Source organism: Paroedura picta, chromosome 7 (assembly GCF_049243985.1).
Source record: "Paroedura picta isolate Pp20150507F chromosome 7, Ppicta_v3.0, whole genome shotgun sequence".
Classification (NCBI taxonomy): domain Eukaryota; kingdom Metazoa; phylum Chordata; class Lepidosauria; order Squamata; family Gekkonidae; genus Paroedura; species Paroedura picta.
In genome coordinates, this window is record NC_135375.1 from 91,953,629 (window position 1) to 91,979,099 (window position 25,471).

Below are 25,471 nucleotides of genomic sequence, written 5' to 3' on the forward strand. Positions count from 1 at the left end.
GGACTACAACTACCATGAGCTTCCACCAGCACATGTGATACTTAATAATGATCTTTTTGATGATGGCCTTTTTGAGAACAGGCAAACCTAAATCCAACACGTTTTCTTTTTTCCCCTGGTTCCTCCTGCAACCTGTGGAACCCTCCTCCGAAGTAAATCTCACAAATTTTCAAAGAAAAGTAAGCAGCCTTGCTCTAGTGGGCCCTTTTCTGTCTTTTTCATTTCCAAGGTTGAGCCAACCGACTGTTGTATTCTAGTGAGGATGAGCCCTGCTGCTGGTTCAGACTCTATAGCCAGCTCTTTCCTCACCAGCTTCTGGTCATCTTCACATGTGCCTGCGTACGAAAGCTCCCTCCTTGAATAAATCTTTGTTGGACTTAAAGGTGCTATCGGATTCAATCTTTTGTTGTACCCTTCAGAATTTTTACTGATATTTCCAAAAGGTACCAGTAGATGTCGCTAGCGGATAACTATTTCAGAACCATCAGAGGCCATTGCTTAGCCAATGCCTGTTTGGACATGTGCATATGTCAAATTTTACAAAATTGGGCCATAAGTAAGTACAGAAAAAGGAAGCTGAGCCTTTTCAACTGCACTGCTATCTGATCTTATGCTGAGATTGCTCTATGGAGCATAAAGATTCCCACCATTCATATTTTTTTATAGGCAACATAGCATGACTGTGTGGAACAGATTATATTCTGAGAGGATGGTGGGGGGAAGCAGTTGTCACAATTTATACACACTGTCATTGAGAGGAGCTAGCAAAAGTACCCTGTCCTCCTTACAACAGAAAACAGTACAATGGGACTGAGCCCAGAGTAACTCTACATAGGACTGTACTGCAAATTTCTTAACACTGGAACATTTCCACCACCACCCTCCCCTCAGCCCAGGTCCTTTTGCATGGGACAACGGAGCTTCCACAAGCTTTTGGTTCATTTGTTCCACCTCACTGCTTTGCACATCCAAGGCTTGTATCTATCTCCAAGTGGCTCCTGCCACCGACCTCACTTAGTTCCATGAGCACCAAGTGAAAGGAATATTCCCGGGGCTTAATAGGACTCACATACATGTATCTTAAGTTTCAACTGCAAAAAAAACAAAAAAACCTTAACAGGATTTGTTGTGATTAGTTTTTTTTAAGTAATCAAAAGATTAGGAAGACGCCCTTTTCTCCCCAAAGCAAAAGGATTTTGTCTTTGGCATGAGTATCTAGATCAGGGGTAGTCAAACTGCGGCCCTCCAGATGTCCATGGACTACAATTCCCATGAGCCCCTGCCAGCGTTCACTGGCAGGGGCTCATGGGAATTGTAGTCCATTGACATCTGGAGGGCCGCAGTTTGACTACCCCTGATCTAGTATGTACACCAAGGGTCACCAATCTAGCTAAGCAGCACGGAAGAAAAACCCCATGAAAAAAGGCTTTTTAAAAAGTCTACAGCACATCTTTTCCAACTTTCTCCTGGGTCTTTTAGAGCAGGGGTAGTCAACCTGTGGCCCTCCAGATGTTCATGGACTACAATTCCCATGAGCCCCTGCCAGCAAATGCTGGCAGGGGCTCATGGGAATTGTAGTCCATAAACATCTGGAGGGCCACAGGTTGACTGCCCGTTTTAGAGCATGCACAAGCTACTTAAAAGCAGCCAGCAAGCTACTGATACTTCACAGACCTCTGACATATGCCTACTTAATTGTTCATCAAAAAACACACGGGGCTGGATGCAGTGGTAAATCATTGCCTTCTTGAGCAGGGATCACCTCTGTGCGTGAAAATACACATTCATCTGCACAGCAGCAGCAGCAGCTTCTTCCGTGCCTGGCATCTATCAATCAAGCAGGCAGCCAAAACATGCGTAAGCAATTGTACTGCATTCTCAGCGTGAAAAAAATATTTACTCTTCCAACCCCAAACTGTCTTTCTACATAAATGCAGAAATGTCTAAATAGCATTCGAGCCTATCCATTCAAGAAAGGCAGCATACACAGGCAGGGAGGGGAAAGCCCAATCGATTAGAGGCTTCATTTGGACTTCACCTCCCTGTTTAACAGCATTATTATTTAATAATTAAGGCTATTTTAATTGTATGCAGCCTGAAGATACTGTTTCATTCTCCCAAGAATCATCACTGTATACACAAGGTCACTTTCCACTGCAGCTTCTTTCCTCTGCAAGCAACTGTTTGCTATGCATCTTATAAGCAATGATATAATTGCTTGGGAGCCCTAAACTGGATAGGCCAGGACAGCCTTAATCTCCTCAGCTCTCAAGAAGCTAAAGCAGGTTCAGCCCTGGCCAGTCCTTGGATGGGAGACCACCAAGGAAATCCAAGGTCAATGTGCTAAAGCAGGCAGGGACAAACCAGCTCTGCTCACTTCTTGGCCTTGAAAACCCAACAGGGTCATTATTAGTTGCTGCAACTTGACTGCCCTTTCCACCACCAATTGTTTCGAGACATGCAAGGCAATTGGGAAAGAGTAAGCTGAAATATATGTTTTGCTTTTCAGACCAGTGTTTTGCTTTTCAGACCACAAGTTCAGCTGCTCTGGTAAGTGACCCAAGCTAAAATGTACTCTCACATCCAAGGCGCACCAGTAAGAAAAAGTTTCTATACCTTAATACAGCATTAGACTAAGGAACTGCTGCCATTAAGCCACAAGAGCCATTAAGGAAGGAACAGGAAGTAAGGCAGCTAATTTAGTAGGGGCACTGCAGTTCCTAACGGAGGGTTGAGATTCAGAAATCTAAGGCTGACTCAGTACTGTTTTTACTAATCAGCTCCACTAATCAGTAAGAAGTCCAAAAGGAACAATGTGTACTTTTCTACGTGTGAAAAGTCAGCAAATACTCCTTTATGTGACTGACAAACACAATTTGAAAACAAAGGATTCTGTGCGTGGCACACTAAAAATTCAGCAGATACAGGACATGAGCTCACAGCAATCGCAAATTTGCGTGCACAGTTTTTTAACCTTAGTTTTTATTCTTTACTAGAGGCAAAGCCTGTTGCACCCGGGAATACAATGGGCACTAACACATGCACCTGCACTGCGACATTCCTGCATTCTGGCCCTCCCCCCCCCCACTCCCCATTTGAGCTTGAAATCCAGTGTGGTGAAGTGGTTAAAGAATAGCAGATTCTGATCCCAAGAGCTGGGTTTGATTCCTGACTCCTCCATATGCAGCCTGGAAACCTTCACAAAGATGAAAGAGTCAGACAGATGAGACAGACAGACAGACATCAGTTCTCCTGGAGAAAACAGCTGCCCTCCTACCCCCAACCCATATGACAGTGTCTACACAGGTCACCACTGTCCCCACCTTCCCATCCAGCCCCACATTTTCTAAAGGCCAGGCAGGCTGTGGAAGGGTGAGCTGCCACCTCCCCCCCCCATTTCCCAAAGGTTACGCAGGGAAGGCCCAAGGGGCGCTGCCTCCTTCCCACGCCATTTTCTGTCTCCCAAAGGCCAGGCTTGGTGGGGAAGGCCATGGGGGTGCCCTCTTTCACACCTACCTCTACATCTCCCAAAGGCCAGGCTGTTTGGCAAAGGCCATGGGGGATGTTGTATGACAGTAATTGCTAATAACAATCTTTAAACAGCCCCGTGGCGCAGAGCGCCACGGACTGAATAAAGCAGTAAGGGCACTGTGGGAGGAGTTAGGGCGGGCCCTGTCCGGGATAAAAACTCGGAGGGGCCAATCAGGAGCCGCGAAGCGGCTCCTGATTGGCCCCTCCAAGTGTCCCTCCCGCCCGAAGCAGGCAATGGGGAGCCGCGCAAAGAGCGGCTCCCCATTGCCTGCTTCACCCGCACAGCCACAGGTGAGCCGTCGGCCGCGCCTACTTCTCCCGGCCGCCGGAGCGGCCTCGCAGCCGAGAGAAGGCTTGGAAGAGCCTCGGGGCGGGGGTGGCCCTGGCCGCCTTCTCTCGGCCGCTCCGCCAGCCGGGAGATGACTTCGGAGACCCTTCGGAGAGCCGCGGCCGAGGAGTCCCCGCCGCCGCCGCCGCTCGCCGCTCCGCCTCAGGCCGCCGAAGCTCCAGGACTCCTGCCACTCGCCAGCGGCTCGCAAGCCGCTCCAGGTAGTCCCCCACCCCCCATACCCACTCTCACTGCTAGCACCCATTGCATTTCAAAGGGCAATGGTCTTTTTTACTAGTAAACATAATAATTCATAAACATGTCAGTTGCTTCCTTCAATGAAAATATTTAATTGATAGCAAAATTTGCTCAAAGAACTGAAAGCTTTTTCGTCTGTTCATTCTTCAGTTCAGTTCAATATCAAAGTAAATTAAAAAAATAGTTGCGTGTTACAATAAAACATGAAAACATTGTCAGCAAAGAACTTACAGAGGGTTTCTCAATTACCACCTCTGTTGGCTTTTCTCAACTTTTTTACCATTGAGAACCCCCAGAAATATCCTTCAGGCTTCGAGAAACCTCAGAAGTGGGATCACCCGGTCCCAGCTGGAGATTAGCATCTATGGGATGCCAGCCTCCAGGTGGGACTGGAGAACCCCCAAAATGAAAGCTCCTCTCCAGACTGCAGATATCAGAAACAGCTGCTTGGAAAAGGGAAGGGGGGCTGTGCAGCATTCCCTTCCTACACACACACACACAAACACACAAACAGAGAACACAGAGGATAAAAAGCTTTCTTTGCTTCTGAAATTACGAACCACACAATCACCTTGCCATGTAGGAAATACCTGAGTGTCTCCCTCCTTGGATTGCTCAGAGAAGCCATTACCAGAAGGTCCAAATTTATAGGAAAAGAATCCCATGACAGTCAATGAACAAGTAAAAAAAAGACTTATACCATCCTGCAGCTACAGCTGCTTTTGCCTGTACTCTAGCTACATCTCTTTAAGGGAATGGCAATTTGCACAGCTTGGTGTAGTGGTTAAGAGCAGCATGTGGCGATCTGGATTCGATTCCCTGATCCTCCACCTTCGGCTAGTCACAGTCCTGTTAGAAACCGTTCTCACAGAGCAGATTCTCTCAGAGTTCTCTCAGCTTCACCTATCTCACGGGTTGTCAGTTGTGCAGAAAAGAAGGGAAAGCTGTAATAAGCCACTGAGACTCCTTTGGGCAGTATTAAGCAGGGTAGAAAAACCAACTCTTCTTCTATCAGGAAGGTGCTACTGGGAAGCAGTGTCTCCCCCCCCCTCCACATGTCCTCAGGGCCTCATGGTGTTTCTGGGCCCCATCTATAGTTTCCCCATCCTCTATACCATTGGTCATAAATTTGCTTTGCTTTGATGGTCTTGGAAATATTGCAGCAAGACCAAAGTGGTATCCATATGGAAAGGGAAAGTGTACAATTTCCCAGTCCCACCCACATCAGTGTTTTTTTCCCCGCTGCAATCGCCTATGATGGTTCTTGCCCCCCCCCCAAAAAAACTATTCCTCCCTTCTCAGATTGCAAATTGCAAACCTCACATGGCTTACTCATAAGTTAATATTCCCAAAGCAGAGGCTTTTCCTGGCTGCCCTAGATCCCAAAGGGCTGGCAGAGGACTGTTTCTGGGCTTCCCACAGCCCTCCTTCCAGTAAGTACACAGAGACTTTTGCCAGGAGGTAGCTCATGTCCCCCACCCCCCAATGTCCTCTGAGTTGAAAGAGGCCAGGAAAGCAGGGTAACTTACTAGCAGTAGAGTATGCTCTGAGGCTGGCTCCTCCTCTACACAGCAAACTTCTGACACTGGCAGGAAGTTGGAGGTGGAGAGCTGACCAGTTATTAGCCTTTCCTGGCTGATAGGGGCTGGACTACCAATTCCTGGTTGATGTCCATGACATGAGTAAACATTCCCATGGAAGGGGCCATGATTACTTATAAGTAAATATTCCCAGGGGAGAGGCTTTTCCTGGCCACCCTTGGTCCCTGAGGGCCAGCAGGGGGCCATATCTTGTCTTCTCACATACACCCCCCTCCAGAGGGCATGCAGAGGCTACCTCAGAATGCAGCTTAGTGGACCCCCCCCCCCCCCCATTCTCTGAATGGAAAGAGGCCAGGTCAGCAGGACAATTCACTAGCAGCAGGGCATGCTCTGAGTCTAGCTCCTCTTCTACCCAGCAAACTTCTGAAACAGGCAGGAAGTTGGAGGCAGAGCGCTGATTCCTATTAGGCTTTCCTGGCTGAGGGCTCCCTCCTGATTGGGGCTAAACGACCAGGGCAGGCCATTCCTGGCTGAGGGCCATCTCCAATTGGGGGAATATTTCCCAGGGGGGGCACTCAGATAGGGAGTGACTGACCTGCATGCAATTTGAGCTGATTGGTCCTCATTAGCAAAGAACAATTTGAACTGATCTAGCCCACATTTACAGAGTGTTCTGATTCTATTGGTGGCATGCCCTCAGGGAGTACAAATCAGGTAGTGGGTGAGCAGTCAGTTTGGATTTTATAAGTTTTACTGATGATTATTCTGTAAGTCTGGTTTTCAATTAACACCTCATAAAGCAACAAGGTCAACCAAGCCCAGTTTTTCCTTATGCAGGAAATAAGTCTCACCAGATTGCCATTGTGTATTTTTCACAGCTGTATACTGGACTGACCTTGAGAAAGGAATAGTAATTGTTATGTGGACATTCTGTACAAGACAGCATGCAAATGAAGGACTGAAATTTAACCAACTGCTAACTGACTTGAGACTCTGGGAATGGACCATGGACCACTCAGGCTCCAAGGCAGGCCGTCTGAAATGTATATAAGTTCCATTAATGAGTTCTGGTGTTTGCTGTTTGGAGGTACTACAGAGCTGACTGTTTTCAAGGAGCAGTGTCCACCAAACATGCAGACTTAATAGTAATGCAACTAAAAACAGAAGCTGCCACAAGGTCACTCCTCACAGGCCTGGCCTCCACCCTTCTTCACTTTTGAGACGAGAAGTACTTGCCAGCCATATGAGGACACGTAGCCTTTGTGCTCCCCATTCCACGCCCCCCGTACTTCAGGCATTAAAAAGGAAAGAGGCTTGAGGCATCCTTGCATTTGATCTTATATCCCAAAACTAAGACTGGAAAGAACACAACCAATTTTAAAAACATAGAACTGTGTGCTTGAAGTGAGGGAGTCGGGAGTGTGACATCCCAGCAACCAGACAATCAGCAAACTGCACAAGACCTGCCAAATTGCTTTCTTGCAAGTTGGATCCTGGGGAGAAGTAAGAACAGCCTAGATAGTGTTGGGAGAATAGCAACTCCTCTTTTTTTTCCTTTTTAATATCTGTACCTGCTGCGTTTAATGTCTAGTATAACCAAAATGCCTTAAAATAAGCTAAAATTTACTGCAGCTTTTAGTTTCATTAAAACCCTTTTGCTGTCTTAATGAAGACCCTTTAAAGCTGTATGTTATTATTTTTTTTACATCAAATATGTTTGAGACTCACTACAGCATTTGGAGAAAGAATACCTCCTTCTTGCCCATAATGGGTGGGATCATGTCCGTCATTTCCACTGATTAGAATAGGTCCGTTTTTCATTGAATCCCCCCTCATACACTTCCTGGAGCCCCCTGATATACCCCAGCAGCAGTATTTGGGAGGACATTTGGGACCACAGATAGTGTGAAGAAGCAGAGAAGTAGCATTCAGACAGAAATCTGAGCAAGAGCCACACCACTGTTTGATTTTAAGACAGCAGTCTCAATTTCCAAAAGCCATATGCACAGTCCTAAAACTTGTTCGAGACCTGCCCCCCCCAAATAGGCTTCAACGACAAATTCATGTTTTATCACCATTGTAAGTAGTGACAACAAACTTAGATGTAAAGCTGCTTACCAGACTGATGAGGCAAGGAGGACATTTGTAGTATTGGCAAGAAACGCAACTGGAGGTTCCCCAAGCATCAAGGAAGACAAAATGGACCCACCAAAGCAGTACAGCATAGCACTAAACCAGCATGCAATTGGGCTGTAGCACGATATTTCCACTGCTCCTGGAATGACACAGAATTCAGACAAAATCAGTTTATCAAGACCTCTTTAACCTCCTAAGAAGAAACAACATGGCCCTTTAACAGCCCCCAAGTTTCTCATGGTGATGGATCTAAGGAAAATTTTCATTTTGTGTGGCTCTTCAGAGGATATCAAAGCTCTCCATGAGGAAAATAACTTGAAAACTTCTCCACAATCATGCATTCTTAGAGTCTCTATGAGAGGTATTTAGCAATAAGTGCATCGTCCACCATCGAGAGAGATTATCATTCATGGAAGCAACCACTATACGATGACTAAAAAGTGTTTGAAGTCTTAGGAGCATGTGATTTTAAATTTCCATGGCTACTATGAAAGAAGCAGAAGATCATTTTTCCAGAGAGAAAAAAAGAATTACATAGCACACTCAGAAATGCTGTTACAACACTAACAGCATTAGTGTTGAGAGCCAGTTTGGTGTAGTGGTTAGGAGTGCGGACTTCTAATCTGGCATGCCAGGTTCGATTCTGCGCTCCCCCACATGCAGCCAGCTGGGTGACCTTGGGCTTGCCACAGCACGGATAAAGCTGTTCTGATTGAGAAGTGATATCAGGGCTCTCTCAGCCTCACCCACCCCACAGGGAGTCTGTTGTGGGGAGAGGAATGGGAAGGCGACCGTAAGCCACTTTGAGCCTCCTTCGAGTAGGGAAAAGCAGCATATAAGAACCAATTCTTCTTCTTTTAAGAATTCAAATCTGAGCATATTCAGAAACACATTTGCTGTCTAGTGAATTTTGGAAAGCATGCCATTTTTCCTGTCCGAATTAACCTAGTCCTCTTTAAAGCAGTGTGCATTCTGCTACCAGCAACATATTTCATTTTTAGTCACTGAGCACCATTATATCAATCATGGATATAGGATTCCATTCAAGTGATAAGCTCCACTGTTGCCCTTTCCAAAAAAGGCTCTCCGTGCCATTACCAACTCAATATTATTTTGCTTAGTATAAACTGTATGCTTTCTTCCCAATAATGTCCAAACAAGAAAAAAAAGGCTAAGGTGAAAGAATGAATGACTTTGAATTCTTTACTTTGAGCTCAGTGTTAGGGGGAGCCATTAGTGACTTGATTTCTTCTTCTTTGCCTTTCATTTACACCAAAGAAGAATGTGAAAGTAAAAACAAAATAGGCTGAATTCACAGGCTATTTCTGCTGCCATAAACTGGGGAAGGGAATGGCAGACCACCCTGTATTGAGTCTGCTATGAAAATGCTGGAGGGCGTCACCCCAAGGGTCAGACATGACCCAGTGCTTGCACAGGGGATACCTTTACCTTAAAGTACTTCTGCCAGCAGAAGAGAGGGCAATATTTGCCAAATACTTGCCATTCTAAAACACACATTCCCCCTCCCCAAAAAACCCTGCAGACTTCTCCATTCCACTTTCTGTTCCTGCGGGTCCCTCTGTGCCTCTCTACCAAGAACAGAAATTTCAGGGAGCTCTAGGGACGACAACTGAAGGATGAGGGAATCAGCAAGTATCACATCTTCTATTCCACTGGTATTAAACTATCTGATTCCAACTTACAATGTAGGTTATTTTGACCACAACAGAGTAACACAGCTACCCCTCTAAAATCTGTGTCTGTGGAAATGCAAAATCCAAATTAACAGTTGTTTACAGATCTGGAATATTTAAGTATTTAAAAAAACATTATGCTATAATATCAACTAGAGGTATGACTGTTCAGGACTAGAAGATTGTCGCTCTTCACGTGTAGCCTATCAATGTTCTTTCTAAGCACTGAAGTTGCAGTTAATTAAGCTTAATTGTGTACTTGACAAGGTTAACAAGGGAGATAATGATCAGGATGAACTCTCAGGTTTACCTAATGAGAAGTCTGAAGCGCATGAGCGCTGTCCAATCCGAATGCCCCAAGAACACATTCCTGAAGATTTATGAGAAGGCCTGAAGGTAGGTAAAATATTTCAGAAATCTAATTTTCACAGTTTAAAAGGAGAGATATTGAGAAAGCTGTTTTAAATATCACATTAAGTGACAAAAGACTGGATACAGCACATCATTTTCTGCTCCTCCACCTCAGCACAGTCATTCAGATGGATACTGCCCTGAAGCAAATATGGACGAATAGAAGATGGGGACAGAAAACGGCAGCCAAAATGATTAATGCCCTAGAGGCAAAATTGAAACAGACCAAAGGAAGTACTTTTTACTCACAAAACAATGATTACAGCATTCAGCCCCATAAGATGTGGTGCTGGGCACTGGCTTAGAGAACTCGATGAAAATAATTGGACAGACATAATCTTCATGGATTGTTCAACAGCTATTGGCTATGACAGCTAAAGAAACTTCTAAACTGAGGTGTAGCAGAGACAGATGCTGGGAGACTAGTGGCAAAGGATAGCAGCTGCTTTCATGTCCTGCTTAGGAAGGAGGGTTGCCAGTTCTGGGTTGGAAACTACCTGGTGACTGGGGGTGGAATTGGAGAGAGCAGGATTTGGGGCGAGGTGGGACCTCAGTGGATGTTATGGAGTCCACCCTCCAAAGCGACCATTTTCTCCAGGGGAACTGATCTCTAGTCTGGAGAAGAGCTATAATTCCAGGGGATCCTGGCATCCCTGCTAGGAACCTCCCAGAAGTACAAAGCTTGGCACTTTTGGAAACTGGATGTTTGATTTAGAAAGAGGATGCTGAGACTCAAAAACACCTCTTTTTAGAATCTTAAGGCAACGGGAATACATTCTGAAAATCCCTCTTATTTCTATTACATTCAGGAAGGAGCCACAGAAGGGCCACACTCATAACAGGGTTAGCAGCTTATCTGAATACTAGATTTGAGTTTATAGCATTGAAAATACTGAGTTTTTCAATACTGTTATCAACCGTGGACAGAATTAATCATATTTAAGCAACTATCAAGAAAGCCCATTGCAACCAGGAAAGAAATGGGTGTTAGGACCCAGGAGACACCAGCAGGCGCAGATCTCTCTCTCTCTCTCTTTCTCTCTCTCTCTCTCTGTTGCAGCAGGAGCCATAGGAGGTAATCAGAGCTGTTTGAAGCAGGGAATGAGGACTTGTTTGGGTGGCTCTCTGTGTGTGTCTCTCTTTCCCTCGCAGCAGGAGCCATAGCATGTGATCAGGGCTGGTTTGCTGTTTGGCAGGGCTATCTCTGTGTGTGTCTCTCTCTCACACTGGCTCCTGCAGCATCTGAGAGCAAAGTGGTTAGCATCCAGGGAGGGAGGGAGCTGTAGGTGCAGGGCTAATCAGGGTTCAGCCAACAAAGCTGGCTGCACCCTGATTTGCCCTATTCCAACTCAGACAGCCAGGACACTTTCCACCCCCAGGGCAGTTTCACAAATATTAAGAGGAACAATGGATAAAGATAAATGTGCACTTGAAAATGTGTTGTATGAATACAGAGAAATATCAATATTTATGCTGAAGACTGTCTTACATAAAATTACTGAACATTTCACACTTATTTGATATTTCGTTTTCTAGGCAACCCCTCCCCACAATCAAGTTCAGAGAGTCTCACAACACATAAAGCCATACTGCAAATATTTAGAACAAAATTCAGCATTTATGTCATTTCCACAAATCCTGTTGTCTCATTCAGTCCTCAGTCTTGATGGCTTCACGGGCCTCGGGGAAAATCAGCATGGAGATGGAACAGAGCGAGAGGGGACACAGAGAGGGAACATGAAATGGGTGAGACAGGGGAGGCCCACAGTTGTATCTCAGCTGTCCTGGCCTCAAATATAAGCCTGCTGGAAGAAGGCCATTTTGCAGGCCCTGTGTAACACTGTTAGCTCCATCAGGGCCCTGATCTCTACTGGCATTCCACCAGGATGGAGCTAAGGACAAAAAGGCCTTGGCTCTGGTTGAGGCCAACTGTGCTTCACTGGGGCCAGGGATCACCAACAGGTTGGCATTCACAGAGCACAAATCTCTTCAGGGGACATACTGAGAGAGGCAGTCCCCGCAGATACCCAGGGCCCGGACCGCATAAGGCCTTAACGAAAACACCAGCATCTTAACCCTGAATTCTACTGGCAAACAATGCAGCTGATGAAGGGTTGATCAAACATAAGCCCCCCAAGAGGCTCTCATGAGGATCCATGAAGGCACATTTTGTACCACCTGTTAAGTCCTGGATCAAATCCAAGGGTAGAACCATGTAGCAAGTGAACTACAGTAATCCATCCTGGAGATGGCGATCACATGGATCACTGTGACTAGGTCTTCCCAGGCCAGACAGGTTGCCAGTAGCTTCACCTGGCATGCTACATTCATGACCTGAGACTCCACAGAAAGGGAAGCATCAAGGATCACCCCAAATTCCTGACATGACTGAAACCTTGCCTTAAAAAGCAAAATCTCTAGTATATCAGAAATAAAATTTCATGTGCATTTTTTCAGTGCTTCCCCAAACTTCTAATTTTTCCATCATAAAAGTTGAACAAAGTCCTAAATGGACTGTTCTCCAGACCTTCATATTTCTCGCCACCACAGGTCTCTCCTACAGTTTCCAATCCATATTATCAGGTTTTTCTGGTGCCAGCAGGGTGTGGCAGAGTTTCTGGCTCTCCCTATACTCCCAGTCTCATCTGATATCTGCATTTGGACAGCAAACAGAGGGCCACTAAAAGTTCAGACTTCTACTGACAGGTGTGCGTGGGTGGCACAAGAGGAGATCAGCAAAAAACATAAGCGCGACATTCCGTTTTAAGTGAGGCAATGGTGCTTTTTAAAGGAAGATTGGATCACTAAGATAAGCACTCCTTGTCATTGCCTAAGTGCTGACAGCTGACACTGACTCGCAGCAGCCAACTCTCTCCTACTCCCATAAGCAGCGCATGTTTCTGGTAGATGTGTGAACTTCCTTACAGAAGGGATAAATTGCTCTTGTTCTTCCATAAATTCTCAAGAAAATCACTTCCAAAAAAAGGTCACTTTTGGTATTCATTTCAGTATTTCTTTATCTGATGGTTTCTTCACTGCCTTCCCCTCCCCACAGGTGGGCTCAGGAGGGTTTACAATAAAACACAGTTAAAACCAATTTTAAAAAACAGCCCCCCTCCCCCCACCCTTTTAAACACCTACCGCTGGGTACTGAGCAGTTATTATTTTTTATTTATCCATCATGTGGCATGTGTGTGACATAGCCAGGAACTGCTAAGATTGTCTGGATGCCAGAGCAAGAGATGTTCGGAGGTAGCTTGCCATTGTCTGCCCCTGCATCATGACACTGGCATTCCTTGGAGGTCGCCCTTCAAAGCGTTAGCCAGGGCTGACCCTGCTTAACTTCCAAGAGCTGACAGAATCAGGCTATCCAGGTCAGGTCTTTGGCGTTAGAGGAAACTCATCCACAACTCAGTGGAAGGAAGCAAAAGCAGCTATTTAGCATTTCCCTCCCCCCATTTTATTTTAAAAATAAACATGTCACCACCACCGAAACAGCACAAGAAGCAGAAAACCCATAAGGTAATATTTTGTTTCCAACATCTTTCAGTTAAGTTTCCCTGGAAGTCTTCAAGGAAAGCATGAGTGGAACTGCAGTACAGGTTTTGTCCTCACACTACACTGCTACTGAAGAAAGTGGCTCCATTTAAGAACTGCAACAAATCAGCACCTGTAATGTTTATAGCCATTTAAGGTAGAGGCGGTCAGCACACATTGTGGCAAAAGTTTGCTCTGCATGGAGAAACATTACCTTTAGCCTGGCATGAGTGTGTCAATATAAATGACACCAAGTAAGGGGATCAAATCCCAGCACTGCTGAAGAAACTCCCTAAGTCAGAAAATGAGCTACTAATGAAAGTGTAAAGGTAGAGAAGCCAAGTATATGACCACGGGGACTACAGGCTAAGGATGCAATAAAATGGCAACATGGTTAAAGAGCAAGCACAGCTGCCCCCAAAGTGCTCAAGGATGATCCCTGAAATGTCAAGGGACAGTGTAACTCTGGAATCCAACCACTCAAACACTTCATAATCTGTATATTTGTACTCCATAATCTCTCTCTCTCCTCCAACCTGTTCATATGTGAAGAATCTTACTAGCCACCCACTATTGAGCAAAAATCCACTCTGCACATGGTCAGGGGCACCCATTGCATTAATTTCCCACAGTCAAAAATTATTCATGTTATTGATAACAGACCAAGCGTTCAGAAAGTCGAAGGTGCTCACCTTTTGGTATCAAAGACCAGTTCAGGTCATACAGTATTGGCAGAACCCCACTCTGCACATGGTCAGAGTAGCTACGGCGACAGACCCAACATAGTCTCTGGGACTGAAGGCGCAAAGACGTAGGTGCCTCTCCCACAGCGAGGGAAAGCACTCTGCACATGCCCAGAGGCAGAGTTACTTCTTCTAACGAACCAGCACTGGACCCCGGCCGAAAGGGAACACCCGTCCACCCGGAAACTCACCCCGCTGCTCCTTCAGCGACATCACCGAGGCCGCGTAGTGCGCCAAGTCGAAGAAGGGGAACATGGGCAGCCGGGAGAAGCGCAGGGGCAGCTCCGCCAGGAGCGGCTCCATCTCGGAAAGTCCTCTCACGCCGTGCGCATGCGCAGACACCCCACAGCGCGGCGAAGATAAACCTACGAGCCAACGTGGGGAGAGGAGGCGGGGGAGTGGGCGGGGCTATGGACAAGTGTCCCGCCCACTCCTCCGTAGCTCCTGGCCTCCAGAACCGCGCGCGCGCGGCGGTGAATCCGTGAATAGTTTTGTCCTGTAGGAGCCGCCGTGTTACAGCTGGACGGAGGAGATAAAGGAGCGCGCGCCTCAGGTGGATCCTCCCCCGCTTACGGCGATTGGTTGTTCTCCTTCACCGCTGCGTGTTCATGGGGGGCTCAGTCTTTTAGCGCGGAGGGTCGTCTGCTTGGCGCTTTGTATGGGCTGACCTTATTTCCTGTATGCAAAAGCGGGGCGAGGACTACGTGGTCTGTGTTCATGAAAGGAGGCGATAAAAAACGTTTTATGAACATATTGAGGCTTCCCATTATTCTTCAGCGACAGAAGCCGTCCAAAAATCTAGGTAGACGCAGTACAGGAGGACTGTGCTACCGCCACAATCGTACCATGAATATTTCTCTGATGGCATATCCTTATGGCACAAAGATTAGTCTTTCATAAAATTTCCCAGGCTCCATGACAATTTTGCCTTACAACCAACGTAGTCCTCGTCTCAACACTTAGTCTAAGGTGGCAAAACAAAAACTAGCACTACAAAAAGTATATACCTTTTATTAAAAGGACAACATTGATATTTTCATTAAAATGAGAGGACGGCTGGGGGGAAATGTCCTGTCCCCTTCAAAAGGATACATACGGTCAATCTACCCTTGTAGGTCCCTTGAATTTGGGCTTACTTGGGAGCAATTCTGGGCATGCTAATTCCATTATTGCCAGTTTTCAAAACTTGAAATATTTAAAATCAAGAGCAATGACCTCATCCTCCCTGTATGCACCTCAGCAGATGAACAAGTTTTCTGGGTTCAGTATGCCCAATGTCAAAATAGGGCACTGGTCCCATTTTGGTTTTAGAATAAATGCTCATTAGCTCTTTTTTTCTCTCATAGATGTATGCATAGGATGTATACATGTTCACTGTTTGGTTTTTCTTTGTATGTACACTGAATAATAATGTGAATATAAACACCACCTTTTCCTCGGTTTGCACCCTGGTTTTATTTGGAAAGTGACTATATAATGGCTCCCTTATCAGCAGATGTTCATACAACATATATGGTTGTACGTTCAAGTCTACTTGCTTAGACTACTCAGCCAGACTGTCAAGATCAGCATCGCCTCTCTCTTTTGTGTAGCAGCTGCTGTCCAAGGTTCCAATGACTTAACTCAGCCTTTCTCAACTTCTTAACCATTGAGAAACCCCTAAAACATTCTCAGGCTTCAGGAAACCCCAGAAGTGGCACTTATGCAGAATATAGCTGGGAAGGCATAGCCCACCTGGGGCCCCTCCCCTTCCCACCCCCTCCAGGCCAATCATTGGCCATTTTGGGAGGGGAGGGGCAGGCCAACATGACCATACATGGTCATATCACCAGATAAATGTTTAACAAATGTTAAAAATATATGAAAAATATTAATTAACTCCCATCCATTCAGGAAATGCTTTCATGAAACCCTGGTTGAGAAAGCCTGACAACTGGACAACCTTTTAACTGGAAGTGCTGGATTGAAATTAGCACTTTCAGCATGCAAAACAAAGGGTGATTCCTTAACGATCACACTTAAGGATAGCTGCAGTCACAGTACACTCACCTGAGATTAAGCTCCATAAAATCAATAGCATTTCAAGGAAACACTCTTAGGATCAGGCTGTCAGATCCATCTTACATCACTGACAGTTATGTACAGGTCTGCAACTTGCTACTGTTTCTTGCTGCCTCCAGAAACCTGTTTTTTGTAAAGTGTGTATTTTTGAAGACTATCAAGAGATACAATTCTGTCTTCAGAAAATATGGACATCAACAAAAAATCTAAATAAGTAAATAAATAAAATATAACCCATCAATAAAAATTACTGATGGGATTTCAACCCTATTTTCATCACTTCACTGATACTAAATTATAAAATCATTTATTTATTTATTTATTTATTTTTCACATTTATATACCGCCCTCTCCAAAGGCTCAGGACAAGGTTGTGAGTGACACCCATAAGTCTTTAAATTGCTTAGTCTTGTATGACTGTCTTGCATATACAGCTGCCATTGAAGCATGTTGGAAGTATTAAAACATACTGGAAATGAACAGTTGATACCTGGAATCTTGGCAGATTTTGCCTCATCCTTTCCAATTGCAGGTCATAGTTAATTTTCTGTTTCAGAGATCTGTTCAGCAAAACTCCATAGACAGCAGATGATAATCTTGAAAGCACAGACCTAATACTATTTCTCAGCCATTTCTGGGGGAATTGCATGGTTGAATTACAGCTGAAGGAATGGCAAACGATTTTATGGTCTGCTGAGGAGACAAGTGGGACATAAATATTAACATGAATAAATATATAATGACATGCAAGCAATAGCATGCAAATGTGTAATATCAGCAAAGATGTAAGCAAATACTGAGACTGTTGATAGTATTTAATTACTACTAAATAAAAATACATCTTAATGGAAATAAAATGTCATTACTCAAAGAAAGCTTTTTAATATGGTCTGTGCACTTGTAAAGTTTTGAGGATCAGATTCTCAATGAACAAGTAGCTGCTTTTTCCCTTTATAAAAATTTGTCACAGATGCCCCACCCCATTACATAAATTCTGGTGCATGCCTATACTGCAAATATCAAAAAAGAACATTGTTTGATGGGATGTGGCATATTTTGATTTCAGGCATTGTCTGTGGAAGCAAGCAGGCTGTGGCTGTTCTTTTGTAGTACTGTGCTTTGCCCACTGCGTGGCATCAGCTTCATTGCTTGGAAATATAAATTCAGCTCAGCTGGGTCACAAATCAGCAATAAGAGGAAAGGAGAGTGGTGTTGAAGTTAGTGCAGAACTGTCACCAGACCCCCAAATCTGGGCACACACATGATGCTGAACAAGCTAGCCTTTTGGAATAGGGAGAGACTCTTCAGATTAGGCTTTTTTCTCTCCGTTTGATTGCAAACTGAATGTGAACTTACTGGATCTTCTTTAAATATAAATTTACTTCTTTTTTGCAATATACTTCTTGGGAGATTTATTTACTGCACTCCATATCAATCTCTTCTAAAACATTTGTGATCTCTAAAAGCATGCTCTATCCTAGTTATGTCCTATCATACAATCATGGGGTCATCAAGACACATTTACATCTCTGGTCCTACTCTAATAGAACCATTATCTTTATTGTTTTGGTTCCTGGGAAACTTGCAAGGTTCCAACCTGGCTTAGCCCTCACGCCGGACAAACCCATCACCTATCTTGCAGTCTCTTTGTCCAACACAGAAACCATATCAAGCACATCAGCCTCAGCTCAAGGCTACCATTTTCCTACTTTAGTAGAACACCTAGCACCCATCTGTGTATTTGTGTGTGTTCCTTGCATATCCTGCAAACAGTGCCTGACTGCATGTAGGATACTCCATTTCTTCTCCAAGATCCTGGCCATTTCCTTGGATCTGCCTACCTTCCCTCTTCACGTCATGACAGTAACTATAACTTTCTCTACCTCCTTCTCTATCTCCGTCCAATCTTCATTTCCTTAGTTTGAATCCTTCAGTGTCTCATTTGCTTCATTGTGCAAGTTTGTAAGTTACTTTTGAATCCTTTCTTAATAAAACCCACTTTCAGTCATCCTGGATTGGTTCATTCTGAGAGTCAATACCCTGGTTTACATTGGTGGAGATCTCGATGTTGCCCTCTTACTAGCTAAATTCCCAATCTAATATCTAATCTGGGTAGCACCTCTGTCATTGTCTTCTGCCAGAGGATGAAGGTTTTGTTTTGTTTTGTTCATAGGTGTCACATCACAGCATCTTGAAAGACTGGAAGGTTCTAGAAGACACCAATTCACGTGCTGGCTGACACAGATTTTGGGCAGATCCCAGTGCTACTATTTGATTGAAAAAAATGCAATTACTATTTGTATTTTTTAAAAGCCCATAAATCACTCATTGAATTTAGTGACCCATCTTGTGGTATGTGAATGTCATAACCTTAATTCAGCTGGGCATACATAATAACAATAATAATACCTATTTATACTCTCATGTTTGCCCTGAAAAATTGTGCCTAATGAAGTCCTTTGACAGCTTGCTCATACAATTTTAAACCATTTGTTTAGCCCAATAGGAGGTATCATTTTACTTGCTCTGTGGTCATCATTCACCTTCCCCCTTGACTTCAAACATGTTCCAGGGAAGTAAAATCCATAATCTAATTATATATTAATAAAAATCACTCTCCCACATTTGATTTATTGTCCTTTCAGCCCAATACCACAGCCTTTTATTCACACTGAACTGCCTGCGGGTGTAGTCTCATTGCGTAAAATGCAGAGTTATTACATCCATAAAGATTTTCTGAGTGATCTTTGTGTCTAGAAGTTCCTAGGTACCCTGCATCCCAGCAATGGCATCCCATCCCATTAATTCCAACATAGGTCCTGCCATGCTGTCTTTGCAGGTACTTCCAAACTCATTCTAAGGAGATCTCTGCTGAATCAGACCAGTGGTCCCTCTAATCCAGCATTTTGTCTCACACAATGGACATCCACATAAGGCCAACAACAAGGCCAAGGCCTTCTCCTGATGTTGCCACCAAGCACGGGCCTTCAGATAATTATTTCTTCTGAATTTATTTATTTATTTATTTATTTATTTTGCTTATTATATTTCTATACCGCCCTCCCGTAAGGCTCAGGGCAGTTTACATAAAACACAGGGGAGTACATTATAACCATAATAACAATAATCATAACAGTAACAGTAAGAACCAGTATTGATCAACCATAGCATAACAGTTAGCAATGCAATAAAAGGTAAAGGGATCCCCTGTGCAAGAGTCATGTCTGACCCTTGGGGTGACGCCCTCTAGCATTTTCATGTCAGACTCAATACAGGGTAGTTTGCCAGTGCCTTCCCCAGTCATTACCGTTTACCCCCCAGCAAGCTGGGTACTCATTTTACCGACCTCGGAAGGATGGAAGGCTGAGTCGACCTTGAGCCGGCTGCTGGGATCTAACTCCCAGCCTCATGGGCAGAGCTTTCAGACTGCATGTCTGCTGCCTTACCACTCTGCACCACAAGAGGCTCTAGCAATGCAATAGAATGTCTCAAACAGAACCCGTGGGGGGGATCAGTTGGGTTCAGGATGTGGAGGATGTCTGTGATGTCCGGGGGGGGGCAGCTGAATGGTGTTAGGTCTGTCAGCCCCAGTCGAATGCCTGGCTTTACCATGGCTAGTCGCCACTGATGGAACTATTCTCCATGCATTTGTCTCATCTCCTTTTAAAAGCGAGCTATGCTTGTGGCTACATCCTTGTGTCCACATTTTAATCAGTCATGCAAGGGTAGATTGTGGAAGACAAAAGGCTATTATTCTCATTATGGGAAACTCCAGGTTGTCCAATGTGTATCGAACGAGAAGCTAAAAACATGGTGGACCACTTCACAGAGAGCGTGTCATTCAGTGTGTGCAAACAATCCATACTGTAAGGGGTCGCTTAAGTAATGTCATGGTTTGTGAAGCCTCTGGAAGACAGTGGGTCAGTTGCTGGACGATCAGTAAGGTAGTCCAACTGCCATTAGTTGTTATAGCAACATTGATCATGGACTGCCATGGGCAAAGTTGCCCCAGTCTTGGAGTCCTTTGGCTGCTTTACATTAATAGGTTGGGGGCCCGGAGGAGGTCAAGGAAAACTGAAGTTTCTCATAAACTTGTGATAAAAAAATAGAGGGGTGAACCAGTGGGACAGGGAGGCTAGAGTTCAGAGAAATGCATGGAGGAGAGGACCAGAGGGAGCAGTAGGGAGAAGGGGAAGATGAAGAAAAGAAACACATGGCCAGGAACTGCAGAGGTGAAAGGGTGGAATTTCCCTGAAGTGACCGGCCAAAGCATTATCTGTGGTCATAGGTTCATGAGACAATAGCTTGAATCCACTGGAAGCTTTGTGCAAGCCGAGGTATCCTTGAGCAAGAAGCATGTGGGAGAGAAAATGTGTGCTGTTCTCTCTCACGGAATTAAAAATAGCACATCCCAAGCTGTTTTTCTACTTACAGAAGACATGTACGCAATTTCTGGGCACCATAAGATGCAGAAATGAAAGCACTAAGTGTTGCAGAAGATCGGGTGCAATCAGAATCACCCGAGGTTAATTTTAATCTCCTCTTGCACATTGCTGGGTCTAATTCTGCTGGCTGTACCACTCATATTAAACTTCACTGATGGGTTGGAAGAGGCTGAATGCACTTAAGGAAGTTGAATATCCTGTATCGGTACCAACTGGATCAAAAATGCCACACATAGCCAGCTCTCCGAAGACTTAAACCTTGTTATTATTTCGTCGAAGGGAGAAAGAAAAACAGCTTGCAATAGGAAAGAGGGTTTGCCTTGTGAATTCACGATTTCCACCTTTCCCGCCCGTTTAACACCAGCCTGTTTGGAACACTCTAAATTCTCAAGAGTGTCGTGGGCGTCTCAGAGTGAGCTTTGTCTTCGGAGACGGGAGATGTTTTATTGTGAACTGATTTGCAACGCCATTGTCCTCCATCGCTATCCCCATCATTCTGCCAGCTCCAGGAGGGGGGCACCCTCTGCGGATCCCATTACAGTGTTTGGGGATCATGAAGTACAAATTAGCATAATCAGCTTAGCTGCATGGGGCTGTACATTTGAAAAAGGCAAGGGGAGGGTGGGGAAAACCACAACAAGAGAAAGCCTTTCGACAAAGGGAAGCCCTGAGGAGGGCAGAAAGGGTTTATTGCTGTTAGGCCATGGAGCTGAAGGTTTTGCACCTGCCCAGCAGACAAGTCCTCTTCTAACGAAGGACTCTTAGATGGTATTAAAACATGGACTGAGGAGGGAGGGGGAGTGAAAATAAAGGAAGGCAGACTGAATGAAAAGGGGGAACTGAATGAATCAGTCTGCATCCCATTAATTGATTTATCGGGACAGGGAATGTGCAAATTGCTGACAGTGTAAAACGGCCGTTTGATTCCTACTCAGCATGGAGAGGAGATCAGCCAAGTAATCTGCTGTATTGAGATAAGAGTTTTTAGAACCTCTGCAGGAGAGTGATAAGGAATGTCAGAATCCCATTGGTGGTTAAAGTCAGGGGGGGGAGGGAGCTTTGTCTTTTCAAAACCTTCAAGAATTCTTCTCCCCGCCCCCAAATGATTGTTTCCACATATGCCGGCTTTCCCTTTATTTCTTTTGTAAATTTCTAACACGAAAATTGGGGAGAAAGAAAAAGGGGGCAGCCTCAAGCGGCAGATTTGGGGGTGGGGTATCATGAGTGTGCCACAAAGCATCACATATTTTGTTTATTATTTTGTTCCTAATAAAGTAAAATGGTTTCTCTCAGACGCCGTGTGGATTTTCTACCTCAGGCGCATCAATGTCTGGAACCGTCTCTGAGGAGAAGTGCTAGTTAGCATTTGGTCGGCAGGAACTGACAGACTTCTCTTCAAAGGAAGTGTGAGTCCGGTGGCACAGAGAGAGAAAACTGTGAATTGAAATCATTATTAAACCAGCGTCTGGTGGGAAGCCGGGCACACCAAGCTTCTGTTTAATTTGTCGGGAGAGATTGACCAGCTTTAGACCTACTGCAAAGCTGATTTGCATGACTACCACAGGTTTTTGTTAATTAATCTCCGCCTCTGTGATTATCCCCTAGAGTGGAAGACGAATAAAAGCAGAGCTCTTCCTGGAAATTCCTTGCCCATCTTTTTAGCAAGTGAGCAGCTAGGTCGGGGCGGTGTCATAACCTTCATTGTCATGTGGATGCCACCTAAAGATGCATTTTGTGTCTGTAGACCTGGTGAGGACCAAGCTTGAGGTCTGAGGCAGGGTCCTAGCTCACAGTGTAATTGGCCAATGCATGGCTAGATCTCATCTACTGGATTCAGTCACTTTAAATCAAAGCTGACCAATAGCACGTACCAGTGGGAAGATCCATTGTTTGCTTGTCAGAATCCCAGTTGGGGGATTTCGGGAGAGTTTCGGCGGGGTTTCTCAGTCCATTCAGTTCTTCTTGTACCATGCTGGGATCACAATAAAGAGCTCAAACCACTTCCAGTGTCCTGTTTATTATGATAAATAATAATAATAATAATACCTCTAAACCCATGGATTTAACAGGGCACATCAGGATGATGAGATGTTTTGGCTGGAGAACCAGATATTCTCTTGAGTTTTTGAATTTTGCCCAATTCTTGACCAGCGATTAAAATTCTTTTCCAGTCTGAAGTGATGACACAAGAGACATGTATCATCATCATCATCATCATCATCATCATTATGCCCGCCACTCCCGAGACCAGCTCATAGCGGGTTACAGATGTAACATTTGGTTAGTTTGGGTGACTACTTGCCCTCCCTGGATAAATACACGATTCCCCCTGAAATAGTTGTAAGACCTTCATAGGCCAAAGGGTCCTTGTTATGTTGCCGGTCAGTATACCATCCTGTCTCTTTAACAGAAGCTTAATGGGATGTTATTTACTGTACAATACTACTTATCTCCATGCCACTAATCAAATCAAAATGATTTGATTAGCTGATTTGATTTGATATCTCCACGCCATTAAAGCTTTCAGTTGCTCATTTCCATACATTTAGCCTCAATTTAAAAAACAGAACATTTTCCACCCTCCAGGTTGTTGTCAAATGGCAACACTAGTAAGGAGAGAGGAAGAAAAATTCTGTGGCATTAGATCTGACTGGGAGAGAGAAAATTAACATACCTGGCTAATGCAGATAGAGACGCTCTGTGACAGTGCCAATTCACATGGTGAAGAATTGCCTTCAAGTGTTAGTTCCCACCTAGAGTAGTTATTCCCATTACGGATTCTTCAGCCCTTGAAGTCGTTAACTACTTTTAGTAAAACAGGAGAAATGACCACTACTGCTACTCTCTGTACTTTTCTTGGTTACATTTGAATTTTACATAGCTACATTTCACTGTTTCCATCTACTGACCGTGCTAGGGTTATTTTTTTCAAAATCTCAACTATTTTTAACAAGCCTGCCTAGTAAGGAGCTACTAGTAAGGAGCCCACAAAAGCTTGGCCTAGAACAAAACCTTGTTAGTCTTTTTAAAAGTGCTAAGTTCTGGTTTATTATTGTGGCAACGGACTAAAATGGCTCCTCCTGAGGGATTATTGCCCTCCAAAGTGTTTCTTTGTGATGGAGATACTGTATGAAGTGGCGCAAGGTATTTCCTCAAACAGGATCAGAAATGAGACCAGCTTGTAAGACAGGTAGTCGTTCTGTATGATTGGCAGTTGCGCCTCATAAAACCATTATCAATACAGGGCAGTTATTCTAACCACCATGGCCACCAAAAGCAAACTGATTTAGCAGGGGCATAACAGAGGATGATGTAGCAGAAAAGCCATTGTAATGTAGCGGCTAGAATTGGACTACGATCTGGGAGACCCAGGTTCAAATCCCCATTCTGCTACAGAAGCTAACCCATCCTTCTCCCTCCCTCTCAGCATAAACCTACATCAATAAGGTTACTGTTGTGAGGGTAAAATGGAAGAGGATAAATGGTGCAAGCTGCTTTGGGAACGAAAGTGAGGCATAAATATCAAGATAAACAAACAAAATGAGTTGGGCATCCAAATACGTTTGCTGACGTATCTCTCAGTTACACCACTTTTATGAACAGGTTGTACAACTTTTAGTGCTGTCCTACATAGAATTAAATCTCAGTTAATTGAAATCAATGGGGCTTAGAACAGTATAACTCTGTTTAGGACTGCACTGTTGGACTTACCAATCTGTGTGTTGTGAAGTACTAGACAGTACAACTCTTCTTTTCTTGCAGCTTAATGCCTTCCCCTGGATAGCCCAGGCAAGCCCGGTCCCATCAGATCTCAGGAAGTAAGCAGGGCTGACCTCGACTAATCCTTGGATTGGAGACCTCCAAGAATTTGGGTGGAGTTCCTCCAGGGAACGCCAGGGGTCATATCATGGAGGCAGGAAGTAGCAAGCCACCTGAAAATATCCCTTACCTGGTTGCCAGACAATCCTCAAATCTCCTGGCCTAAAAAAAACAAGAGGTATGCTGCTATGCATTCAAGTTGTGTAGGATTGACTTATGGTGACCAGATATGAACAACAGGGGCTTGTGGAGGGGGGCAGTATTTCACTGTTGATTGTCTTACAGGCTGAAGATTATTGCCCAAAGCTCCCCACCCTTCACATGTAGAAATACGTGTACATCTGCAGTGTCCTACACACAACAAATAATACATCTTTTTAAGGTTTCAGTATCTCTCCCTACACATCCCTTTCTCTTGTAACACCTGCTCCCTTAAAAGTACAATCATGACTGGGAGGACAGATACATTTAGAGTCATTTTATCTCCAGCTTTTGGTTTGAACTATGTGACTTTTTGATGACCTCTGACCTGATAGGTCAGCAGTTAAGCTGTCCATTATCCCACTTTTCCTTTTATGGCCAAAGGATGAAAGACCACGTCAGCGTCCAATCTGACTTCACTTGGTCATCTCAGACAATTCCCTTAGGTTTAAAAAACAAAATAGTGAAAGAACAAGGTAAATGGCATAGCTTTGTCCAGCACTGTGAGGACTGAATGGCAGAGTCTTGATTCCTAACTGGCTAGCATCATTCTCAAAGAGACCTGCTGCTGGATTCCTATTGAAGATCCTGCAGCCGGTGTGTACGATTATTCTCAGTGCAATATCCATTCCTGTTCAAATGGAGAACTTCTTCCACTTCTGGAAATAAACTATGAACCAAGTTCATATGTACATTGTTGCCGTCCAATAGTCATACATGCACGCTCATCACTTGATGCCTTTTTCTGAAAGACAGAACAGATGAA

At 44.5% G+C, this 25,471-nt stretch overlaps 1 protein-coding gene and 1 long non-coding RNA gene across 3 annotated transcripts in view; both read right to left on the reverse strand.

The window, feature by feature from the left end:
- The window catches only part of TMEM38B (transmembrane protein 38B), a 33,207-nt gene extending 18,601 nt beyond the window's left edge, over nt 1-14,606 (reverse strand). The window contains exons 1-2 of the mRNA XM_077345371.1: nt 14,371-14,606; nt 7,777-7,933 (exon numbers count right to left, since the gene is read on the reverse strand). Coding sequence (XP_077201486.1) covers nt 7,777-7,933; nt 14,371-14,482 — 269 coding nt within the window. The 5' untranslated portion in view covers nt 14,483-14,606. The remainder of the gene's footprint in view (nt 1-7,776; nt 7,934-14,370) is intronic.
- Nucleotides 14,607-16,578: 1,972 nt separating this feature from the next.
- On the reverse strand, nt 16,579-25,444 carry LOC143841273 (uncharacterized). 2 transcript variants are annotated; one of them, XR_013232650.1, is made up of 3 exons: nt 22,732-25,444; nt 22,557-22,657; nt 16,579-16,930 (listed from the first exon to the last, which is right to left on the reverse strand). It is a non-coding gene; the product is annotated as an uncharacterized LOC143841273 (long non-coding RNA). The 2 variants fall into 2 exon arrangements; XR_013232649.1 differs by having other exon boundaries at nt 16,579-16,933.
- Between the last annotated feature and the right edge of the window lie 27 nt (nt 25,445-25,471).